General features: G+C 30.1%; 1 protein-coding gene across 4 annotated transcripts; it reads right to left on the bottom strand.

The window, feature by feature from the left end:
• Window positions 1-616: 616 nt before the first annotated feature.
• Window positions 617-16043, bottom strand: LOC109807314 (lysine-ketoglutarate reductase/saccharopine dehydrogenase bifunctional enzyme). Of its 4 annotated transcripts, none has more exons than XM_083075805.1 (25): window positions 15824-16036; window positions 15478-15728; window positions 15261-15347; window positions 15023-15152; window positions 14771-14944; window positions 14490-14572; window positions 14006-14116; window positions 13096-13171; window positions 12388-12559; window positions 11545-11671; window positions 11282-11448; window positions 11057-11114; window positions 7123-7263; window positions 6196-6543; window positions 6004-6084; window positions 5703-5768; window positions 5145-5262; window positions 4832-4961; window positions 4017-4096; window positions 3592-3747; window positions 3157-3394; window positions 2973-3081; window positions 2576-2737; window positions 2423-2492; window positions 617-858 (listed from the first exon to the last, which is right to left on the bottom strand). In XM_083075805.1, the coding sequence occupies exons 2-25, from the start codon at window positions 15715-15717 to the stop codon at window positions 806-808; spliced, it is 3177 nt and encodes a 1058-aa protein (XP_082931931.1). In that variant the 5' UTR covers window positions 15718-15728; window positions 15824-16036; the 3' UTR covers window positions 617-805. The 4 variants fall into 4 exon arrangements, with proteins under 4 accessions (XP_082931931.1, XP_020225424.1, XP_020225426.1 ...); XM_020369835.3 differs by having other exon boundaries at window positions 11545-11641; window positions 15824-16035; XM_083075806.1 differs by lacking the exons at window positions 617-858; window positions 2423-2492 and having other exon boundaries at window positions 2671-2810; window positions 15824-16043.
• Between the last annotated feature and the right edge of the window lie 8853 nt (window positions 16044-24896).

Raw genomic sequence — 24896 nt, 5'->3', positions numbered from 1 at the left:
ATAATAATATTATTATTATTATTGTGGTTGGGAGGATAATGTGATAATGGATCGATTAAGGGGAGGAGATAGTCATATACTCCTAGTTTTGAATATAAGAAAAAAAATTGTTTGTTGATTTTAAATATATATAAATTATATATTTAATCTTGCTGTCCTTTCATTTAATTAAGATTATATTTTTAATATTTTTTATTTTGATATTAAATTCTAAAGAAGGATAATTGAAAAATAAATAACTTTTAGAATAGATTTGTAAACTAAAATTAAATAATGTAAACTAATCGTGAATTATGTTGCTTGCACTTATTATACTTACGGCGCACAGATATCTTGCCCTTCTCATTTTTGAGGAAAAGATATTTTGTCTAAATTTTTCAGTATTTTCATCGATAGCAGAAGTTCAAACGAATTTTCTTTTTCCTATCCTTTCTAATGTACCAAACACAGCGTTAGTTCTTGGTATAATTTTGAAATGCTAATGGATAAACATTGTTTAAAACATTGTGTTTTAGGATATATATGTTTTAGTTCGATTGATCAACAATTAATATCTTGCTATATACTATTCATACTTCATGACTGGTTGCATGAATTGGTATTGCTGCAATTGAAATTGTGTGTAAGAATTTCCAATAAGTATTTTAGCAATGATGGTAATGTATGGTTCATTCTGACACCGGTATAAATGGTAGTTGCAATTCTACAAATGCAGTAATTATTATAGTTTATCTATTCAGATCTAACATTGCATGGTGTACAACAACGTACACCTCTACATCAACAGCCGCTTCAGAGATGAAAATTACTCAGTCTTCTCTATCAACTTGATGCCATAAGCTTCTATAATATCCAATGCTGCAAACACCACATATCACAAATCAGCATTGTAAAGAACATACAACAATATACAATTATTGATATTAGTTCCATATTGTGCATCCTGTAAAGTGTTAACAATGGAATGGCAACATATGCTGTTGAGTAGATTCATTTATTTTATTTTTTTATCATTTTCCAGTCTGATGCAAAACCCTTTACTAAAAGAATAACTAGAATGATTCATGTCTAATATGCACAAATTACTTTCATTTTTACATATGTTAAAAACATATTTATTTATAAAATTATTTTTTATATTGAGATAACATAATTAATTCTCTGAACTTTTTCAAAAATTATTTTTTATATTAAGATATAAGTTTTTTTTTCTATTCTAAATAATTTATAAAAATATAAAGTAAAAAATAATGTTAATAATAAATATATAAATAATGTTAATAATGAATATAAAAATACTCATATACTATAAAAATTAATAAATTTTCATTATAATTATAATATTAAAGTAAATGAACCTATTTCACTATGTAAAGTTGGGTTACAAAGATTGGTCTTTTGAGCTGAACCCATTCACTACCCCTAATTAAAAGTAGTTATTTTAATGTTCTTATTATAATAGTGCAATATTAGATAATTATAGAAATGTTATTTTTTTGATAATTTCTATCGAGTTTTTTTCATAAAGAGGATCAACGACAACTTTGTCCATAAACCATATCTCAAATTATTATCTTTTCACATTTTCAAAATCTCTTACAAACTACACTTACTCAAAAAATTATTATTAATTGCTTACTTTTATTAATTATTATTTTTTAAAATACACATGCTCAAAATGCCTTTTTTATATGTATATTATAAAAATAATAAATTTTCATTATAATTATAATACCAAAATATTACAAAAATGAAAATTTAAAAAATATTACTTAAATAAATAATCATTTTTAAATTATCCAGATTTTTTTAAATATTATAAGAGGTAAGTTTTTTTTTCCTATTGTGAATTATTTATAAAAATATGAAGTAAAAAATAATGTTAATAATGAATATAAAAATATTCATATTTTATTAAAAATAATATTTTTTTATTGTAATTATAATATTAAATACTATAAAATAGTATTATAAAAATGAAAATTTTAAAATTATTACTTGAACAAATAAGAATTTTAAAATATTAAAAAAAGTATTTTATTAATGTTTCTATTTTTATTAAGAAATATAAGTTTCAGTTTAAACAATGAGAAAGGAAAATTAGAAAAGGAAAAAAAAAGTTAGAAAAAGAAGATGGCTTTGAGCGGGAAAATTTGCTGCTGACACATATCCAGGTAAGTTATTCTTTTACTAATAGTATAATAATACTATAATAGTATAAGAGTAAGATATGGGGAAAAAACTTGGAACTTTTTCATTTCTCAATACAAAAACAAGAATTATCATTGTGACCTAAGAATCCTGGTCCAAAAAATTCACTAATGCCAATTATGCTATTATTTTTTGTGGTCAATTTTTAACTAATGCATCCTAGAAAAACTAGATTCAACAAATGGACAACAAACAAATTTATGATGCTCACCTGGAGTGTATACTTCAGGTTCAATAGGTCTTAAGACTCCTCTAGTCTGAATTTTGTTTGTCAACAAGAGCTGCAAAAACAGATATAATTCACTAACAGCATTTGCTTGATAAACAACATAAAAGAACAGAAACAGAAAGGGATGGAAAGTACCAGAGCTCCAACAGCAGCTGGAATACCAACAGTAAGGGCCATAGCAGTTGTGGTTTTTCCATTGACAGTTTTCCCATATTCCAGTAAAGTAGCTCTATGTTTCTCTGTAATTTGGCTATCTGGGTATTCTACTTCCACTTCATGGTGCAAAAGCACCATATCCTGCTTACAAATCAGGTAAAAGTTAAGGCACTACATATCAAATTATGCTTCAATAAGTAACCTCTGAACATTCCTGCAAAAAAGTTGCATTAGCTGTATTTAAGGTGATATGCGGATACAAAATCAGTTTTATTTTTCTGTTTTTGAAAAAAAAAATAATTAAGCAGTCATATTCTTTATTAGTTTATAAAATGTCAAAGCACTACGCATTTCATATAAATTAATAGAAATGTACCTTTTCTGTGCTGGTGTATGATAGTCTCTCCTCCATGCGGAAACAAACAACATCAAAAGCACTTTTGCAGGAAGCAGGGATTTCTGTTAGCTCAAGAAGTCCCAAGAATCTATATCAAAAAAGACACTCAGGTTAAGACAATAATTTTCCAAATGAAAGTATAAGATAGGGGTAAATGGTTTACATGATTGTTTTTGCTGCCTTCGTTGCAATTCTTTGATCTTTGCTGTGCCCTTGTGTTAATAGTCGTTCTATGATCTCATTCTCTCCTATCAAAGGTCCATCAGGATCTTCACTAACAACTTTGAGAAGTTCAAATAAAAATTTTCTAAAAGTTGGTCTCGGTTCATTCATTAGCAGCGAATGAGCTTCATTGTTAAATAAGCCAATCCTAGACAGTGTCGCCATGATCTCACTAAATCCTGTACACCAAGTGACTACAAGTTTCAGAAAGATTCAATAGGCCCTTTATTTTATAGACATTGATTTTAACATAATTCAAGGAATGGTATAACTTCATCAAATATTGATTAATATAGTTTAAACATGTTAGAGAATGGTATTGATCAATGTCAAATGTTATCCTGAAAAACAAAAGAAACAAATATATACACCATGCCTTCATAGCGGAGGGTTCCACGGAAAATGGTTGATGCTTCGGTTATCGCATACAAATCCCCATAAAGTAATGAATTACGATTTGGGAGACATTCCAGTGCAAAAGCAGGAAGTTCCGGGAGCCTTAGTCTTGTAGCTGAATCGTAAAGATTGTCCCCTGTGCAAAAAAAAAAAAGTGTTGATGTAGTGAGATTATGAACAATGCAAACAAGTGATAGAGAGGACTGAGGGGAATAAGACTTGTCAAAATGGAAAAAATGAAGTCTTCTTTTTCAAACTTAAGCAAGAATGCACAAGAGGTTAAATATAGAAAATTACTTGAATGTTATTATTTAGACCTTGAAAGTGGATGCATGCATACATATTATGGACATATCCTGATTGTTGCTTTCTTGAAATTATATTCCCAATTGATTAAAAGCTTACCATCAATATGTACAGTTTCACCACCCCATTTGTAGGTCGCGGGATTGCGCCCAGCTCGGATGGCTCCTGCAGGATTCCAACTGAAAATAATGGGTAGTGAATGAGTTCTTATAATAGCAACCGTCAATTTTTCTACTACATAAGGAAAAGCAACTATGTAAGTCACTACAGTTGAATGATTAACAAGATGAAAATACTACAAAATTTAGAGATTAGAAGCTGAGTTTCAGTAACTTACACCAACATATCCATATGTTCTATGGATCATATCGAATTAAATAAAGAACGTTCGTGTATAGTTCATACAAACATTTATCCAAAAAAATTGTGAAGTGTTCCGAGTCAAAATATTTTGTTATGTGATCTCTTAAGAGGGTTTTCAACTATAACAAAATAGAAACCTGATTAAAATGAGTAAACTCTATTGCGAGTTTTTTTCTGAATGAAGATCAATTGTACTTTTTGTATGTGCAACAGTAGCTCATTATTGAACTCAACAAAATATTGCCCGTCAAAGTTTGAAGATATTTTAGTTGTATTTTAAATGGGTAAACAAGCTGAAGAAACATTTAGTGATAACAGGACTGGTATTGTTGTCTGAGAGATGTAGTTTCACATGTTATTTGATTTTCAAGCTTCTTCCTAAACTATAAATGACTGTCACTGAATAATGATGACACTATTTCTAGAAATAGTAACAAGCATGCTATCCTAAAGAACATTCACGTTGAATTTTATATATAGAAGTTATTTATCACCAAGTCATCACATCAAATCAGTAAGTGATAGTTTGACAAACACATTCCAAGAAGTACCTGAATTTATATGCCAACGGATTGTTAGCTGCTTCGGGAGATGGAAGTCCACCACAATAAGAAGTGAAAGACTTTATTTTACCCTTCCGTACATGTGCTTGATTGATCATCTTCATTGCCATCATATGATCTAGATCATCAAAAATACAATCTTATCGCAAGACCCATTTTAGGTTGAAATATGTCAGGAGCAGGTTTCAGCGGATGTGTTAAGGTAAAATAAGCAAACAAGTATTTATAAGGAATTTGTATAAATTTGATGACATGATATGTATGTAACATGCAGCCCTGGAATTATCAGAATAGCTCTTACCAATTCCTGGGTCCAAACCCATCTCTCCAAGAATTGTAATACCAGCATCTTTAGCCTTATCATCTAGCATTGACATGGAGCTATCAACATAGCTAGCAGTGACAAGATGTTTCTTCAACTGCATTAAGAAACATATTCATTTACTAAGTTAGAAAAAAGAAAGAATATTAATAATTAAATACCAATTCTACCCTTGAATTTTTTACCAAAAAATAATCTACAAACATGTTATTATGAGATTCTAGAACAAAAGAAAGCATTTGTTCACAAGGGAACATTTTTTTCCTAGATTACTTCGATAATCTCTTCTTTTTTTTAAACCACAGGAAGATCAATCTTTAACTTGATTTATAAATGAATTCAAGAAGGAACTTCAATCCTTATCAAAAATCAAAAGTTCAATTCATTATTTTATTCATTTTAAAACTGTTACAGCCTTTAATATAATCTATTCTTGATATGCTTTGTCCAAAAACATATGCCATTTTTTATTCTTTTTTCCTCTAAATATATATCATTTCAGTTCATTATTGATGAACATAAAGTAATGTGAAGCACCTCAATGCAAGCATTTGCTACTATAACGTGACAACTAGGGGGCAGCAAACTTATAACAACATCAACCTGCAGAGAAGGAAAACAAAACAAAATGTCAAGATAAGGTTGCTAATGTTATCAAGACCATAAGAATACAAAGCATAGATCATATGTTGCATGATAGCAAAATCATAGTCAGCTTAACAATGATGGAAAATTCAAAATTATAAGTATATTATAGGTTAATAAGTTCATTTTGAGATGCTTTCTAGAGAAACAATTAAGATATATGCAGAAGTTACTTCTCAAGGGACAAGCCTACCTGTGAAATGTACTTATTCAAACTGGCACGATCCATCACATCAAGCTGAATTCCAGTTACATTTGGAATGCCTTCAACAATCTGCATTGATTTACCAATGTCAAATCCAGGATCCCTATTAAAAAAACCTGCTCTGATTGACTGCTTCCGTAGAAGAAATTATGTAAAATCAAAGTATTTTAGTCGAAGTACCTGCTCTGCATCCTTCAGGTACAGAGATCCCACAATGACTTCTACATCAGTTTGACATTCAAAATCATCTTCCAACAATGTTTTATACCATTGGATTGATGATGGCCTTCCAAATGATGATATCATTTCAGCAGCAGGTTGACAGACCCGACCGGCACCAATAATTAAAACTGCAGCCTTATTTTTCAGATCAGGTTCCCTGTCCATGCCATTATCTTCTATTTTACCAAGCTTAAGTGAAATTTTACTTGAATCTTGATTTGAAAATCTATCATTTTCATTTGGATTAGCAATAGATGTTAAAGAATCAATGATTTGGTCCAGAACAGCCTTATCATCTGCACCAACCTGTTCAAAAACCCAGCATGTTAATACATCATTGATTATTATAAGTTCATTAGGTTGGTACGGAAGTCATAGTTTAAAATGTAATTCCAATATATGTATCTTTGTGTGTGTGTGTTTGTGTGTATGTATGACTAAAAAACACAGCACACCAGACCATATGGCTTCACCTGGCTGAATTGACACCCCTCACAGCAAGAAAGATTAGAAGAAACAGAATGGGATTTAATGTTCTAACAAAATACAAAATTACAATTTTTTTGGAATGGTCAACAAGGAATGATGAGTGATGAAACTAGATTTCTGTATCATGAAATCCTTAGGATCTAACATGCTTCCTGTTGAGAAATCTTCATTACCTTGGCTCAAGAGCAATGAAAGATGAAAGACCTCTCATCTTTCAAGCATATGGAAGAGCATATTATTGAAGAAAAGACCAAATATAAAGTGTTTGTTACCATATTTTACAAGTCTTACAGAAAAGAAATTGAATTATTTAGTATTGCACATCAAAAGAAAGATAAAGAACATTTTCTGAAGAGCACAAATAAATTTTTCAGTTTGAAATAGATGACTACTTACTTCAAGTTCAGAAAATGATACAGCTTCAGCACTCTGACCCACATGGCAATTGACTAAGTGGAAGGAGCCTCCTGCAGCTTCAATAATGTCTAAGGCCTCGTTTATCAGAAATTTATCAAATAAGTGACCACTCAGAGATACCTGTCAATTATATTCAGTGATCTCAATCAGAAGATTACCTAGCAACTAGTGGGATTAATGTAAACACTGCGATTTTTTTAATTATTGTTAAATGTATTAAAATATATGTTGTTGTGCTAATTTGTTGTTTATATGTATAAAAACTCTGGGAATTTAGGGATTATCTAAAGTTTTAGTCGTTTAGGAGTGTATCTAAGCAAAGGTCAAATTTGACCAATAGGGAAAGGTATATAAAGTCTTTCTTAATAAATGGACTTCATAAGTTCAGTTTCTTAAGAAGGTTTGAGAGAAGTTAGCAAGAAACACTCTGGAACTTGAGAGTTCTTCTCCTACTGATCCCCTAAGTGTTTAGATTTCCTTCCTGAGTGAGTTGTGTTGTTGGAGTGGAGATTCTAAGTTTTGAAGGCTAAGAATCGAAGATGGTGCGACACTAGTTCGAGAACCATTTTCTTCCTCCTTTTGCTCTCTTTTCTCTTCGATCTAGAGGTAAAGAAAGCTATAAATTGTTTCCTTGATGATTGATAAAGTTAAATGTCGTTGATTTCATTAAAATTTGTGGTTACATTGTTGAATTTTGAAGTGAAATGGGTGTATGGTTAGTTTTGGTGTTTTAAGGCATATTGTGGTGAATTTAATGAATTCTAGTAATTGGTGGTTGCATGTTGATAATTTGGTTTGATTCGAGTTGTTTATGATGCTTATGAATGTTTTAGCACATTGCATACTTGGATTTCTTGAGTTTCAGGTGTGGAGAGCCAAAATCAGGATTTTGCCAAGTGCATAATTCATCATTGCGTCAAGCATAGCTTCAAGGCGCCATGCGTGATGCAAGCTAGGGGATCTCTACCTCACTAACTTTGGGCGCGGAACTGGTAGCATCAGGCATGAGCTAGAAGAGAGCTCTCTGACTTGGTCACGTTGGATATGGGTTAAATGGCATCGAGCGTGAATGTCCTTGGAGCTCTCTAACTTGGTAACATCGGATCCTAAGTTGAGTGGCATCTAGCGTGGTCAAGATAAAAACTGTAATATCAATTGTATATGTGTTAATGCATTAAATTGGATGTAATTGTAGTTGTTGAGGAGACGTGATTTCTACGAAGGAAGATCTATGGATAATTTGTAGTCACTGAGGAGACATGATTCCCAATAAGAAAGATCGCATTCTTGCTCAGCAAGACGTGCAAGGTCGCTCAGCGAGAAACTCCAAGGAACTCAACTCGTCCAACTAGATATTAGCCACTTAACGAGAAGCCTCAAGGGACTCAGCTCACTCATCTAGATGTTATTTTCTCAGCGAGACGCTCCAAGGAGCTCAACTTGTTCAACAATTGTTAGATAGTTGTTTTATCCTTGTGATCTTGATACTACCTTTTTACTAATGATTAATTGATGTATTTGAGAATGCACATGAGATATATGATGTGATATGTGAAGTGAGATCATGTGTATGATATTGCATTGAGTTAGTTTTGATAGGGTTATTTTATGGTATTTGTCTAAGAGAATATTTTATAAGGGTTGTTATTTCACACACAACTCTACAATGATGAGATATTGTCTGTTTTAGGCCTAAGCCCTCACGATTTTGCTTTTGGTCATCACCCAAAAGACCTTTCAATCATTGGAGTATGTGTATGCTTTATAAGTTGTTATTTCTTCTCTTATTTTATCAATGTAGGATTTATTTGTATCCCAACAATTTTCACATGCATCATGTACATAAAAGATGTTTTTTAAAGGGTACGGTATGGAATACACCGTCAAGAAAGGTCCCTTGTGTAAAAGCTTGGGAACCAACCTTGGGAATAGCTCAGTTTGGAAGTCTCAATCCTGTCTTCTGAGCATGGAAAGTATTTTGTGTGACTTAGTTATCCTGACCAAACCTTGGTAGTATATCCTTATAGTGAGAGTCGCAAAGGGTGTGATCCAACATGTACTCCTAGATTACTTTACATGTATTGTTATCGACAATGCACAAGTGTGATATGTGATATTTGAAATCATGTAGTCTGTGTTTATTGCATAATGCATTATAATTTTTTATTATTGTTTATTATGCTATGACTAAATGACTGTGATTATAATGTTTGTTTGTGCATGCTATATCTTGTATTTCTTATTTGTGTTTGGATATCCAGTTTGCATTTCCTGCATTGTGAGTCAGAGTGAGATGTTTCTCATTCTCTTTGCTTTGTGTTATTTTTCTTGGTTGTTATACAAGTAATCATCAACATGAAGTTGAAAATGTTGGTGATGAGGCTTAGGCTTCACTATTGGATTTTGCTCTAATAGGACATGTAGCACCAAGGCATAGTTAGGACTAAATTAGGATATTGTTTTGTTGAATTATTTTGGAAAACATCAATTTTATTTCCTTACGATTTCAATGATTATGTTATTTTGTGAAGTTAAAAATGTGTCGCAAAAACTCTCTCTAAATGACGTCGAGAGCCAGTGTGGTGACATCGGACGTGATTTAAACAGAGGCTCTCTTCATGAATGAGGCCAGACGTGGATTTAGCCATGTCAAATGTGATTGTCCCAAGGGCTCTCTACCTCATTCACACCAGGTATTGGTTGAGTGATGCCAGACGTGGACGAGCTAGAGGCTCTTTGCCTCAATGATGTTGGGTGTAAGGAGAATGGCACCACATGTGGGTTGCCTAATGGAAAGGTGTTGTTTATTTGACTAAGTGTTGACTATCGTGTAAGTTGAGTTGATTACATATTGTATGTTGATATATGTTGTTAGTCCTATATACATTAATCTAGGATAATGTATATTGATGATTAAATTGTTGAAATGTTAAGGTGATAGTGTTGAGAATGCTTAAGACATTAAGTTGTGTTGTGCTAATTGACTTAGGATTAGAGAAGAGGTTGTTTTAAAAGTTGGATATCTCATTATGAGGATATTGTTGTGGAGTTTTACGAGCCTAGTTGTTAAAAATTCTTCTTGAGAAGTTGACTCTTGAAGTAGATAGTTGAGTCTCTTCTAAGATCTTAGTTGATACGATATGGGGGTAATGTCGAGTCATACTGTCTACAAGTGACCACAATATGGAGGTCAGGTTGAGCTATATTGATATAAAGTGACTAATGTTGCTCCATATAGGGACCAAATTGAGTAAGGTACAAAGTCGAAGGTCAAAATCTCTAACTAAGTACTAGAAGGATAGTAGTATTTGGAGGGTAGTCAGTGGACTAATCCCATAAGAGACTTAGTTATGCATGCTAGTGTCATGGTACGCCTATACTCAAGTTGTCCTACCTTGACAAAAATACTAAACGTTCCTAGTTTAAGTGACAAAATCTAAGAAACCATGTTGTGAATTTCTAACCATGTTTCCTCGTAGTTGAATTGCGATAATCATACTTATATGAGAGCGAAGCAGGGATAGACTTGAGGCAGAGTTGTTTTTAGGCCATGCTGGATGATAGTGGTGTCTACATTTTGAGCTACTATGATGTAGTTGGTTTAGTTGTGTTGCTTGACCGACACCTTAGGATTATTATATCAGTACTGGATTATTACACATATTTATGTACTTGTATAGCTATTATATTACTTTACATTGATGCAAAAATTTTACACAGATATTTGGGCATATATCCAAATATTGATTACATATTAATCCTAGGTAGTTAGGTGTTTATCTCCCAACAAGTAGTTGAGCAGTAAAGTGTGATAATCTGACGAGTTGTTACAATTACCAAGAATATCTACTACACAAGTTAATCTTGTAGGGTTCAATCAATGGATAGTAATATTCGAAACTGAAGAACGCACCAATATATTGTATTTCCTCTTGTTAGATAAAGAATTTGCCGAGTTTTCTGATACTTCCCTGCAAGCCAAAAAGGCAGTATGTGTCTATTATAAGTGGAAAAATAACAGGAACGGTAAAAGGGGCACAAAAGTCAAGAAAGTGAAATAAAAGGCTTGCTATTACAAATTTACAGTTAAGGATACAGACAAACATTAATGAAATTGAAATACAGATCAGATACATACTCGGGATCAGAATTCCGCATGCGTGGGATATAATCATATAACGAGGTTAGCACTCCTCTATGGACTATGCAAGCTCTCCTTAAGTGAGCAGGCAACTTTGTTATGTCTGTAGCAGAAGCCAAGTTTGTGACAAATTGGGAAAGTATGTTTCCAAAATGTTGGGAAGCCTAGCCAAAATGAAATTTCGTATTAAATCATCCTCCAAATCTACACCTTTCTCTTATCAAATGAAAGTGGGAATTGAAAAATACGAAGGCACTTACCTCTTTTGCAAATTCTGTTGGAAGAATGTCGACAGCTAAACATATCACACCATTCCCCTCCATATCATCATGGTAAGAATTCGTTATGGGATCATATCTAACAACAATGTTTAAACATGACATCATACTGGGAATAAAAAGATTTGCAACATAAATATTTGCAATTGAATTGAACGATACAGTATAATGTAAGACACGATAATATTTCAGCAAAAGTATCACCTACTAATGTCATAGCTTCTAAAACATGCAACCAAGTATTCTGGTATTTCCTCCTTCTTAGGACTTCTGTCTTTTATATGGACCTCCTAATGCATCTTAGGTCAGCCTTTAAGAGATGTATGGAGTTAGAAAGACAGACTTGATGCTTTATGTGTGACATGAGTAAAGATTTATTGTGGTGTGCATGATTAAACATTTTGTTAGGGCCTCATGGTGCATAAAATCCAAGTTTTTTATGTTTGGACATAAGTAGACAAGTAGCGTCATACACATGTTTTTCAACTTCAAAAGTAGGCATTACCAGAAGCAGAAAAATATACTTTGACAAAGAATCTTCTATTTATGTCTATTTTCTGGTTGTATTTCTATTTTAGCTTATTTTCATTAGTAGAAAGTAAGAACAGGAAATGTAGATTACGTAATTCGTCATGTCAACTCGGGCCATATATATTTCCTAAGATTACAGCATGTTACCTAATGCCTATGCAAAGTGCTTGAAGAAATGCAATATTCAAGAACTCTTGAGCAAAACTATAATCTCTTTCTAAGATAAATTCCATGGTAGAATAGTGTAGATGAGTAAAATAAATTACTTTCATCAAACTAGAGACATGGTAATACCTGAAGAAGGGCGAATCAATTGATGTAGTGTGGTTAACAAACTCAATTGAACCCCCTATATCACACGTTATGTCTGCTATTCCAACAAGGGGGCACCCTTGGCTCATCAAGTCTTGCATCTGCTTATAGCTCAACAATTGAGGAAATCTTTGCTCCCAATACATGCAATTGACTAAGATAAGCATATGTTGAGTAATGGTGCTTAATAAGAAAATTCTGTTTATCAATAAACATCTACGCCAAATTTAATAAAAACAGAATTACAATATATGGTAAGATAACTTCCCAATTATTACAGGGCAAGGTATCCAAAAAGCAAAACAAAAAATACTTGGGGAAAAACTAATTTTATCGAGAAACATTTCAGGGCAAGGTATCTAAAAAGCCGAATAGTTAATATATATGGTCATCGGTGAGCTAACTTGAAATTTGTTGAAAATTGACTTTATTTGAATTACAAACATCTTTAACAGTGAAAAAATAAACATTTTGAGACTTGCTTTTTTGTTTAATACTCTTTTTGACAAATGAAAAAGAAAAATTCAAATTTTCGGTACTAGAAATCTAAATTACTTCAAATCATTTTAGTAATTCATGACACAAATGTCAAGACAAAACAAAATTACTAGGTACCCAATAACACTGCAGTGTGAAAAATAATTGCATATAATTTGCTCCATTATCAGCAGCACGCATGAAGGGACCTACCAATAACAGATGCATATGGTGCTATTTTTTCATGGAAAGTGGGATTGTAATGCTCAGGGTGTGCATAGTAGTCTGCCTGAAATTACGAGATCATGTTAGAATACTAGTTATAAATCTCACTCCCTGCTTCACATAGTTTAGATTAATGTTATAGAATCAACTGAAGAAAATAGAATAGGAAGAGGGGGAAAAAAAGCAAAAACAGAAGAAGACAAAACTATTACATCAAAATAGTTGAGAGAGAGAAAGAGGAGTAGTATATACTGAAAATCATGTGTCAATGCACACTACGGACCACCGAATATACAATGAAACTGGATCTAGGTAAATCATATGTACATATTAATAGGAAGATCAATGCAGAGTATGAATGAGAAGAATTAAGCATGATTCCTAGAGTTTGAAAAAATCACATTCAAGGTACTTTTTCTCATAAGATCATGAGAAATCCATAAAGATGCAAAGAGGGATGTTGATTGCAGGAACTACAATTGACTGGCACATCAACTATTCACTTGTAAATGAGAACAGAAATTTAGTTTCTTGTACCAAGGCATGAGACTAAGGGAGTGGTTATCAGGATCTGCATAAACACCAAGCCTTGATGCCTTTTCTTGTTTTATAGCATTATGAAGATTGTTTTAAATTATTTTTCCATTGCAATAATATGATGATTTTGAATTTCTCCAATCCTTCCACAATGGCTGCCAAATCATACATGCTATAAAATGGGATTTTATTGCTCTGCAGATCATTTTAGGAAGACTATCATAGATCGAAGTATTCACTACAAATTAGTTATTCACATGCAAAACAACATGCAAATTTTTTTGCAACATGGCAAAGAGGCAGTTTTAGCTGACAAATAGATATGAGGAGATCCCAAAACTCGAGATCAAGAACAACTAACTTTGTCATACACTTTCTTGGGATCTTTGGGTTCAACCATGTCTTGGGCAGTCACAACACAACCATAAACTTGGAAAACTCTTTTTGAAGCATGCCTTGGATGATCTGTGTCCTGTTAAAACAAAGTACATTCAGGGCGAAGTATAAGACATGTGTTAGGCATCTCAAAAGCAACAAGAACATAGCTCATAACATTTCAAGATTATTTAAACTCAAATTCATAACAATTTCACTATATTTATAACTACAGTAGATGTTTCCTTTACACTTGTTTTTTTTATACAACTATTACTGTGATGAACTTGTGACCAAGTGTTGCATTCTCTATCTGTTTAAACTTCCCTAACTTCGCTGAAATTCCAAGACTATGAATCATCATTATGCTGATAATCTAGGTCAAGCACAAGTGGAGTACAACTAACACAAGCTGAACCTAAAAGCACTATCATCCTAACACAATAATGATTCTAATAAAAAATAATTACCGTTCTATGTAGGTCGTGTAGCTTAGATGGATCCACAAAGGTATGAGGAAGAAGCTTAAATATCTCTTGTGCACCAGAACAAACTACAAGAAAGGAAGAATTCAAAAGTCAGCATAAGCCTTACTTTTCAGCATTCATTAGGCAAAAGTAAATGGCATATCAGAGATTCAGAAATAATTAGTTCATGAATGGGTTAGTTTAATTTCATTTGTCATTAAGTCTGCTTAAGAAAGGACAGGTCGTATAAAATAAGGTATCAATTTCATTTCCTTACAACATACCATTTCCTGAACCAGTAAATACAAAAACCAGGGGACAGATCCCCAATGGCAATCCCTGCGTCGCAATTTCTTCACCAACAGAAATCACAGCAGCCTTAGCAGCAGCCAGGGAAGGGTACATGTAAGATGATCCAAGTGATAAGAAAGGTGTTGAATATCCAAGACTTAAAAACCCTGGAACAATAAAACATATAACATGTAAAGTTTGAAAATTAATTGATCTTGATCTGTGCTATATTGATAGAAACTTACGTTGTCCTAATCCACGCAAAAAATCAATCATTCCAGCTCTACCAGCAAATTTTCCAAATGCAAGTAACCTTTTCCCATTGTCCCCAACAATTAATTCATAGTCATATAACGATGCCCTCTCAGCTAGAATCTAAAGTTGGCGAAGAGAAAATAACAAAAACAAGTTAGAAGTGGCAAGAAACCACCACAAAATTGAAGTCATGTCACAACTTTCAAACATGAAGAATTATAATAGCACCTTATCCAGCAAAGGCATGTTTTCTTTCTGTGCTTTATGTGTATGCGAGAAGAAGGCATAAGCTCTATCCGGTAATATCATCTCCAGCTGCACCAAATCCACACATATCATTAAAAATCTCAGATCAACTAAAACACAAGTAACACACACTAGCAGGGAACATGATTAATTTAAGGTTTTGAAGTTTGAACCCAAAAAAAGGAAGAGAAAGAAGAACCTTTGGTTGCTTAATGCCAAGGATGAGACCACATTGTGACAAGTCTTGGGATATTTCAGCACCAACTTCTTCATAGAGAGCATCATGATGAATTCTCTTAGTGGAAGGCTGCACAATGATTCTGGAAACACCTGTCCCACCATGGAGTAATCGAGCACAGTGTGAAGGGGTCAAAGGTGCCCTTCTTTCCCATTTATTCACAGATTCTGCTAAGATCCCGACAGCCCCGTTCCCAAGCATGATCCTTTCACCTGTTTCGACACACCCAATTGTCTCAACTCTTCATCCATTCACACCATAACTCAAAAACAACACATAAAGAAGGGAAAAAATGCTTAGTGCTTACCCTCCAATATCAGTAATTGAACGCGTTGTTGTGATTGATTAAGATTGAAACTGAATGAGAGAAGTACTGATCCAGAAACAAACAACGATAGGAGAAGAAATGATTTCTAATAGGATACGAGCGTAACAACTAAACTAGAATGCCAAGCTGTGCAGCTCATTAGTTCGTGGTTGCAACAATGTCAACTTCTCAAAAACAATGATAACAACGTGTAATATTTAAAAAGGCTGATACGTGACACGTGACGTGTACTGTGACTGATTTAGCTCACGACACTAAAAGTATGGGAAATGGATCCTACGTTGTCATTTTCCCTTTTTTTTTTATTCTAAGTGACTAACATCTTACATCTTATCTAAATTTACCAATAAATAAGAAATAATATGCATAAAAATTTCATGTTAACCTCGTGATTGACTGTGACCTCCATCAGAAAAGAAATAATAAATAATGATAGTTTGGGTGCCATGTTGACGCCACGTCTTATCAAAATTAGATACGTAAGTTATTTATCATCACATTCACATTGTATTAATGAGATAAGCTTAATGTCCTATCATCATTACTTACGGGCACTTAAATGTCGTGACGTGACGTAATCACCCACCAAAGTTAGGAAAATGAAAACAATACACTGGATAGAGACGTGACGTGTATTTCTTAAAATATAGAGTTTGTTTTGTTCATTAACCTATTAAAATATATTAATTGTATTCAATATTACTTATTACTTATCATTTAAAAGGTATGTATTTAATCATTTCTGTATTTTAATATTTTCATTTACAATTTTAAAAAAGATTATTTACAATGTTTTTTGTTAAATTTTTAATTTTAAACTAATTTGACGTTTCTAGTTTTTCTTTTGTACTAATATATTATATCACTTGATAGGATTTTAACCAAACACATATAAGAAGTAAATTAAAAATAAGTATGACACATTGAAATAATTATTTTTAGTTTGATTTTTGATTTTAATTAATTCATATTAATTAACAGACGAGAAGAATAATTAATACTGATGATTTAATATATAAGTACTAAATTATTACATGGAAATTAAATTAAAAATAGCATATATATAATATGCCAATATTAAAAAAAAAACCTTCTAAAATTTTCCTTCCCATCTTAAATTTTATTCCCTCCGTTCTTTTTCATAGTTGTTTAAGATTTTGCATTAGACTTAAGAAAATGATTGATATTTTAGTTTTTTAAAATATTTATTACTTATTTTTTTATTATATTTTATATTTTTTTATTTTTTTTATATTCAAATTTTGAGACTGTTAATTTGTGTATATAAAATTTTTTACCTTTTTAAAATTAAAGAGTCTTGTAAATAACTTTTTTTTTTTCTGCTTTTTAATATTTCGATTGAAAATATATTACTCTCATAAATGCAACATTAACTTCACATAAGTAATTGAGGAAAAAAATAGATAAATATTAAAAATAAATAAACACATTATTCAATAAATATATATTAATTATTAAGAGTAAAAAAATAATATATCATTAATTTTAGTAAAATAACAATTAAGAAAACAAAATATTGACAAAAATAATTATGAAAAACGAGTAATTCTTTGTCGGTATTAGTTTATTAATTACTTAATTTTTGGTAATTTAAAACATAAATATCGAAAATTTATTATAACGAGTGAATAAACATGCACGCAATCATATCAGACACTGATTCCAATTTACACGTTCTGATATCGCATCTAATGTGGATGACCTTTTCCCCTTTTTAATCGTTGCTTTCTACTTTTCAGAGAATCTTTTGGGATTTCCAGTTATTGTTTCAGTACATTCTGTCAGATTCATCATGATCACTACATATTTTGGTGGAGAGTTGTTAGATGTTTCAATACATTTTTTTATAAATTTATAAAAGATTTAAAAGAATAATTTAATTATAAAATAAATAATCTAAATTATACTTATAAAATAAAAAATAAGATAAAATTATAGAGATTAAAATTATAATATTTTAATAATATTATAAAATATAAAAAAAGAAAAAAAATTAATAAATAATAGAAATAAAAAATTATAAAAGTTACAATATAGAAATTCAAAAATTTAAGATAAAAAGACTAAAATATACTTAAAAAATTATTAAAATTAAAATATAGAAATTCAAAAATTTTAAGTAAAAAGATAAAAAATATACTTAAAAAATTATTAAAATTAAATTATTTAAATATATAATAATATTATTACAAATAAATTAGAATATATAAAATAAAAATAAAATAATTAAATAATTTAAAATTTGAAAGAATAAAATATCATAAATATTATTTAAATAAATTATTAAAAATATAAAATATAAAAAACTGTACCATAGAATTTCTCATTTTGGTGTATATTTATTTAATTCTAGAAACTGTAAAAAATAAATACATTTTTATATTTACATAAGTTTATTTATGTGATGAAATATTATTCATACATACTCATGTTATGAAGAATTTTTATATTTTCAATAGTTTAATTTTCTTAAAATAATTTAAATTTAAAATTGGAATAATCTGACTGTTATTTCTGTCAATTGATCCGTCTTCTTGTTTTTAATTTTATGATTTTATGCACGCATTCTTCAATCAACAATGCTTGTTTTTTAGTATAATTTATTATAATTAATTTCGATATTTTATTTCATTTAAACATGTTTTCAATCATAAAAATAAAAATTGGATGCTTCATCGTTTTATTCTTGGTCCGAACGCTTCCCGTTATCAGCATATCCGTGAACTTGGATTGGAAAGGGCCCAAATATGACGATGAAGCCCAAGGGCCTCTAATCTCAAGCCTATGACTAGTATGGGCTTGCTGAATCCACTAAAAGGCTTAACAATTATTACATGGTACTTGCTTTGGTAAGAAAAAACAACTTGGATAAATATATTTATTTATTTATTTTCTTTTTTGCCTCATCTTTTTATATTTCCTTCTCATCACATATATTATTTTTTCTGTTTATTTCTAAATAAGTGCTGACAACATTCTCTAACAAACTTAATTTAATATTAACTGTTAAAATTTATTAAAAATTAAAAAATCATTAGTGAAATTCATTACAAGAGTTGAATCTATAGTTTTTTAATTTTTAATAAATTTCAATTAATGGTAGAGTGTATTCAAGAGAATATATTAGAAGAATAAGCAGCTTATCTACTGAAAATTCGAATAATTTTTACATTACCATCCAATCACAAATATATCCAAATAGATACAATCTTGATAAATATAAGCATCCCATTTTGAGGTGAACTGCGGTTAAAGAAAAATAAAAATAGGAGGAAAGAAAAAAATGCTAGTAAAATACTTTATATAAAGCTTCTTTTTGGTATTAAAAAAATTATATCATTAACCAATTAAAATTCATGAAGAACTACATGAAGGAAGTATCTTGCTTAGTAGTCAGTACTTGGAGTAAAGATTCTCTTCATTTTCTTTTCTTTTCATTTCTTCTATTACTAAAGTTTTAAAAGTACAAGTGTCATACTTCCTAAAATATGTATCAACTTCATCAATTTTATTTTATTAATTTATAAAAAAAATTAAAAACTGAAAGAAATGAAGAGAAACGAAAATGGAGAAGATCCATGCATTTTCCAATACTTGGGCCCTCTCATCTATGCACAACCCAACCCAACAATCATTGCTCAAGGAAACAAAAGAAACATTGCCAACACAGAGTAAGAAAGAACTGTGATTCTTATATTTTGTTATTAATTTATATTAAATTCCAAAATTATTGTTTTCAATGAATTTTGTTGGAAGATTGAAAAATATTTTTTCGAAATTAAAGAATAAAAAGTTATAGAAAAATCAAAATCAAACATATAATGACCGTATTCGTGCTTAACTTAAATGATTATATTTGAACTTTCACTAAATTCATTTATTAACTCTTCTTAAACTATCTGACTATTGTTACGAACCTATTGGCTATTGCTTATGGATGACCTCATGCAGTGATGCCTTCGTCTCTTATCTGAATCGTGTTCTTCACAAAAAATAAATAAAAATAAATCAAATGGTGCTTATATTTCTCCAAGTGGAATGTTTTAAAGACTAATGAAAAACACTTGAAAATTAGTCGCCACGAGTGAGTATCTGGCAATTGTGCATATTTCTTCAAATTCAGCCTGAATATTAACAAAAGGTTGTTCATACAAGAGGCTTCCATTAAATTAACTTATAAACTGTTAAAATGAATTTATATTTTAAATCCATCGTAAACTTTTTAATATTTGGATAGAAAATAAAAAAGTAAGTACTTTAAAAGAAAAAAAAATGATACAAGAAATAAACTCACTTAATTTTCAAAATACAATGACTTAACAGACTTAAAAAAATCTTGAAAAAAAATTCTTAAAAAATCAAAATTACACGTAATCACCACCGATCGAATGAGTTAATTATAAGTTTTAAATATGTATAATTATATTAAATGTTCAAAAAATGAGAGTTTTGTCATATAAGAACAAAATTGTTTATTGCTAACAATATTTATATTCTCTACTTCCAACTCAAGTTAGCATAAGTGATTAAAGATTAAGACTGAATTTTCACCTACTTTATGGGTGTGGGTTTAAATCCCTAAATCACTACTTCTTTTACTTGGTGGACGACCCTCTCCAAGGAGATCCCTCAATTTAGGACTAGTTGAAGGTAAAATTGCTTGCGATTTAAACTTATGATATATTTGATAGTATTAGAAGTGTCTTCTCATTCTATCGATTTTTTGTAAAAATAAAAAACAAAATCTATATTCTCAATTGAAAATTGCACATAAATTAAATGCTAGAAATTTAAAATACAATTAATTAAACCAAACTTTGTAACTTAATTTGATAAGCTGTGGAAAGTAATTTCTGACCTTCTTATAAACTCTTAATTTCTTTTACTTATATTAATAAATTTTTCAAAATAAATTTTTTTATAATTTAATTTATAAGTTTCACGATCAAACTACATAAAACCCGGCAATCAAAATTTACATAATGGAGGTAAGAGAATATTTCTTACTTCACTTAAGAAATTAAATATTAAAAATAAAATTAAAGAAAAGGGTACCCTTCTGAATGTAGGTTGTCCGTGCATGAAATGATGATTAGTCGCAATCAGTTAAGTACCTTTTTTCTCAGATTTAGAGGCGTCGGTGCTACAAAAATGGGTAGTCATGACAAACATGATTTGGTGATATTTCTCTTTCGCATTGTGAAAAGCATGCAACAGAATGAACAGATACATGCCATGCATTGCCCCCATGCAGTGTTTGTTATTCTGGACAAACTCGTTGAAAATGGTTAAAAACAAAATACAAAGTGTTTGAAATAGCATCATGCATTGACATTCAATTCATTGGTTCATATGCTTAACTCTTTTTTTTTCCTTCTATTTTTAATTTATTTTGGGGGTAACGACAATTATGTTCAGGTGATATTACTAACACAACAATTGATCAACAAAACAACTTCTCTGATTTAGTATAATGTTTTTACTTTCAAATTAGTTTTCTTTTCTTTTCTTTTTGGTCCAGATTTACTTTCAAGTTAGTTAATATAATGTGACATGTTGTAAATTTGTTCATACCAGTGTCTAGAAAAGTACCAAACTATCAATTTACTAATGAATTGATAAGTATCATCAATTATATGTCACAAAAAAATCATTTTAATCATAATTAAACTGCATATGCTCTATTTTACCATTTTGGCGCGCACACATCTAAGGTGTATTTGAATATACTAGTGGAAAATCAGCATATTACGTTACCCCTTTTATGTCAGAAATACGAAAATCTGACGTAAAAAAAATGCGGTGGCATTTTTATAATTTTTGCAAACTTTTTTACGTCGGACCTGGTAGGGTCTGACGTAAAAAGTCAAATCTACATCGGAGATGTGTTGTGTCCGACATAGATTGGACTTTTTACGTCAGACCCTACCAGGTCCGACGTAAAAAATGACGCAAATTTGAATAAGAGAGCGCGAAGTACACCGCACGCATTCACTCTTCATCACTTTTCATTTTTTTCTCTCTAAACCCTCTCTCTCTCCTTTGTTACTGAATCGTTTTTTTGTCTTTTGCAGAGGGATGAACTCTTTGTTACTCATTTGCACATTGTTGCTGCTCCTCAGGTATGAATCAAGATTTCGTTAGCACTTTTCTATTTCGCATTACTACTCTGACTATCTGTTTTATTTGATTTTTTGGTTGTTCTATTTGTATAGGTAGTGAGCGTTTTCTTTTGGGTTGTTATACGAAGCTGAATGGCTTGTTCTGCTGGCATTTTTATGTTTTTATTTTTTATTTTTTTTCCTACTTTTTTACGTCGGATATCGTAATGTCCGACGTAAATTTACGTCGGTTTTGCAGATCCGACGTAAAATTTACATCTCCCGCTTTTACGTCGATATATTTTCTGACGTAAAAACTCAAAATATCCGACGTAGTATACCTGTATCTTTTTCTCCCACACATGAATGATCCACGAAACATGGATTTACCATAAAAGTGTATTGAAAAGTAAATATGAGAATTTAATCCGGTAATAAACATACAAAAAAATGAGCCATTAAGATGCGCATGATAGTTAATTAGAGAATTTTTGCTTATAAAAAAAAGTTAATTAGAGAATTGAGAAAGAAGCATAAAAAATAAATTCAATTTTATTATTATAATATTTTCTATTGATAAACTCCACACACACTGAATATGAGACAAAACTAAAAAGTACAACAGATATGTAAATCACATAAATCTTGTCGAAAAAAAACTAAAAATTAATAGTGAAAATATTTTCTAAATCTGTCAGCTAACCTAAAAATTCAGTAAAAAACACATTAAACTTATGCATATTTATATATTAAAACATAATTTATATGTATGTGAAAAATGATTGACTTTTATAATAATAAAATTCGTGATTAATATAATTTTTAATTAGTCAATATAGTAAGAAACTTACATATATGCATGGGAAGTAAAATGTTTATTTGGTACAAAAAAATACAATGTGAATGGAAGTAAAATGTATGTGCATATATACAATTCACTATTTTGTGTACAAGCAAAATTTATCAGTCACTTTAACGAATTACCGTCGACTTTAGTGACTGATATTTTGGCGGCAAACATTTAATCTCTAATCCGTCTCTAAATGGATTATTTCTTTTATATCTCCGGTTGTGATCATTTTGATAGTATAAAAATATTTTCGCAAACAATACATCACATTTAAACTTTGTTTTAAGCATCCAATTTTTCTTGGCAGATAACTTTAACAATATATTTTTTATTTTAATTTTCTAAATAGTATTTATATCTCACATTTAAGATACTAAAATCTATTTAAGAAATTGACATCTTTCAACAGTTTTTTTTTCATACATTTCAACCGGTGATTGAGTTCTTAAGCAAAGAAAAATTATCTATTAACAACATCACACCTTGTTAGTAAAGTATTAATTTTATACTTTATTAAAATTTATCTTTTATTATTTTTATGTTTCAAAAGTTTTATGCCTTCATCACTATTTCTCACTATTATCAAATATCATTTTTTTATAATATAGAATTATCAAAATTATAACATAAATTTGTTTATATTATATTTTTTAATTTATTATTTTAAAGATAATTTTACATACATGATAAAAAGAAAAAATTATTCATGTAAATTAGAATAACAATAAGTCTATAAAAAAAATCGAACCTAAATTCATGTATCTATTACTCATCTTCCATTATACCTAACGTAATGGTTGGTATACACATGAAGATATGATTAGAGAAGACAGTGTAAATGTTTCGTATTGAGTCATTTGTTAGTGAAATTGGAATATATCCGAAAGAATGAGATTGGTATAAATGCGCGCGTGAAGGGTCACTAAACCCCCCTAAAGTTTCTTTCTTAAAAATTGAAGTCACAGGTTACAGAAAGGTTCCTTACAATCCAAAGGCCAAGTCAAATTGCTTTTTGATTTTGAGAGATTCCTTTTTTATTTTTTAGGAGATTCTTGACTATGTGTATGTGGTTTATATGATGGAGCCAGCCTCAACCACAACACATGCCCGATCCATTCCTCCAATTCCGCGTTTTTATATATTCCTTTTCTGTTACTCTTCTTTTTTCTTTTCCCTTTTACCATTATCTAATGAATAAATGTCATAAACATTATTTGATTTTCTTAAATTTAATTATTTATACGTGATAAGTTTATTATTTTTATAATAATAACCTTATAAATTATACAATAATATTTTTTAATTAATTAGTATTGCAAAGTTTATACTAATAGAGTACCGTACATACGTATAAACTAAACTCTGATTTAATAACAATGTACAGAATAATAATATACGAAGATCTAAAGCAAAACGGCAGGAGAGCAAGCTGTAAACGCGTTTTGTTTTTGAATTTGTTCTTTAAAGCATGTCGCTTTTGGCTTTATTGCTTTTGAGAAAGACACATTTGGGATCTTTTCCCTTCCATTTTAATTTATTCTTTCTTGGGACGAGGCTGTGCTCTTAATCAAAGCTCCATTATAACGGAGTTTAGATCAGCTAATCGAGAAAGGTGTTTGAGTGCTATGAACTTTTTTCTTTTTTTTTTTTTGAGAAAAATTTAGTTATATATCAAAGATAAAATAATAAAAAAATATATAAATGAGAAAAAACTTTTATTTTAAAAAATAATTTTACAGAATTAAATTAAATTTATAATTCACATATAATATTATAACTATCTAGATTAATACATATCAAGTTTGATAATATTAAATATGATGAAGTATGTCGATAATTAAAAAAGATCTTATTTATTTTTTTAATATATTAATGTTGATAACTTCATACACAACACAACCTTAACTCTTAAGTTATTATGCATACAATTCAGTATAGTGTATTTTATTAAATTATTTTTAAAAATATAATTAACTTAAAAAAAATGATATATAAAATTATTTCTTTAAGAGTTAGCCTTATAATAACTTAGTTTTTTATATTTATTTTTTAGTTCACACTAGTATTATAAGACTCCGTC

Source organism: Cajanus cajan, chromosome 5 (assembly GCF_000230855.2).
Source record: "Cajanus cajan strain Asha chromosome 5, NIPB_CcT2T_4, whole genome shotgun sequence".
In the NCBI taxonomy this organism is placed as follows: domain Eukaryota; kingdom Viridiplantae; phylum Streptophyta; class Magnoliopsida; order Fabales; family Fabaceae; genus Cajanus; species Cajanus cajan.
The sequence above is the reverse complement of the archived record's forward strand: the minus strand, read 5'-3'. Positions and strand labels throughout refer to the sequence as shown.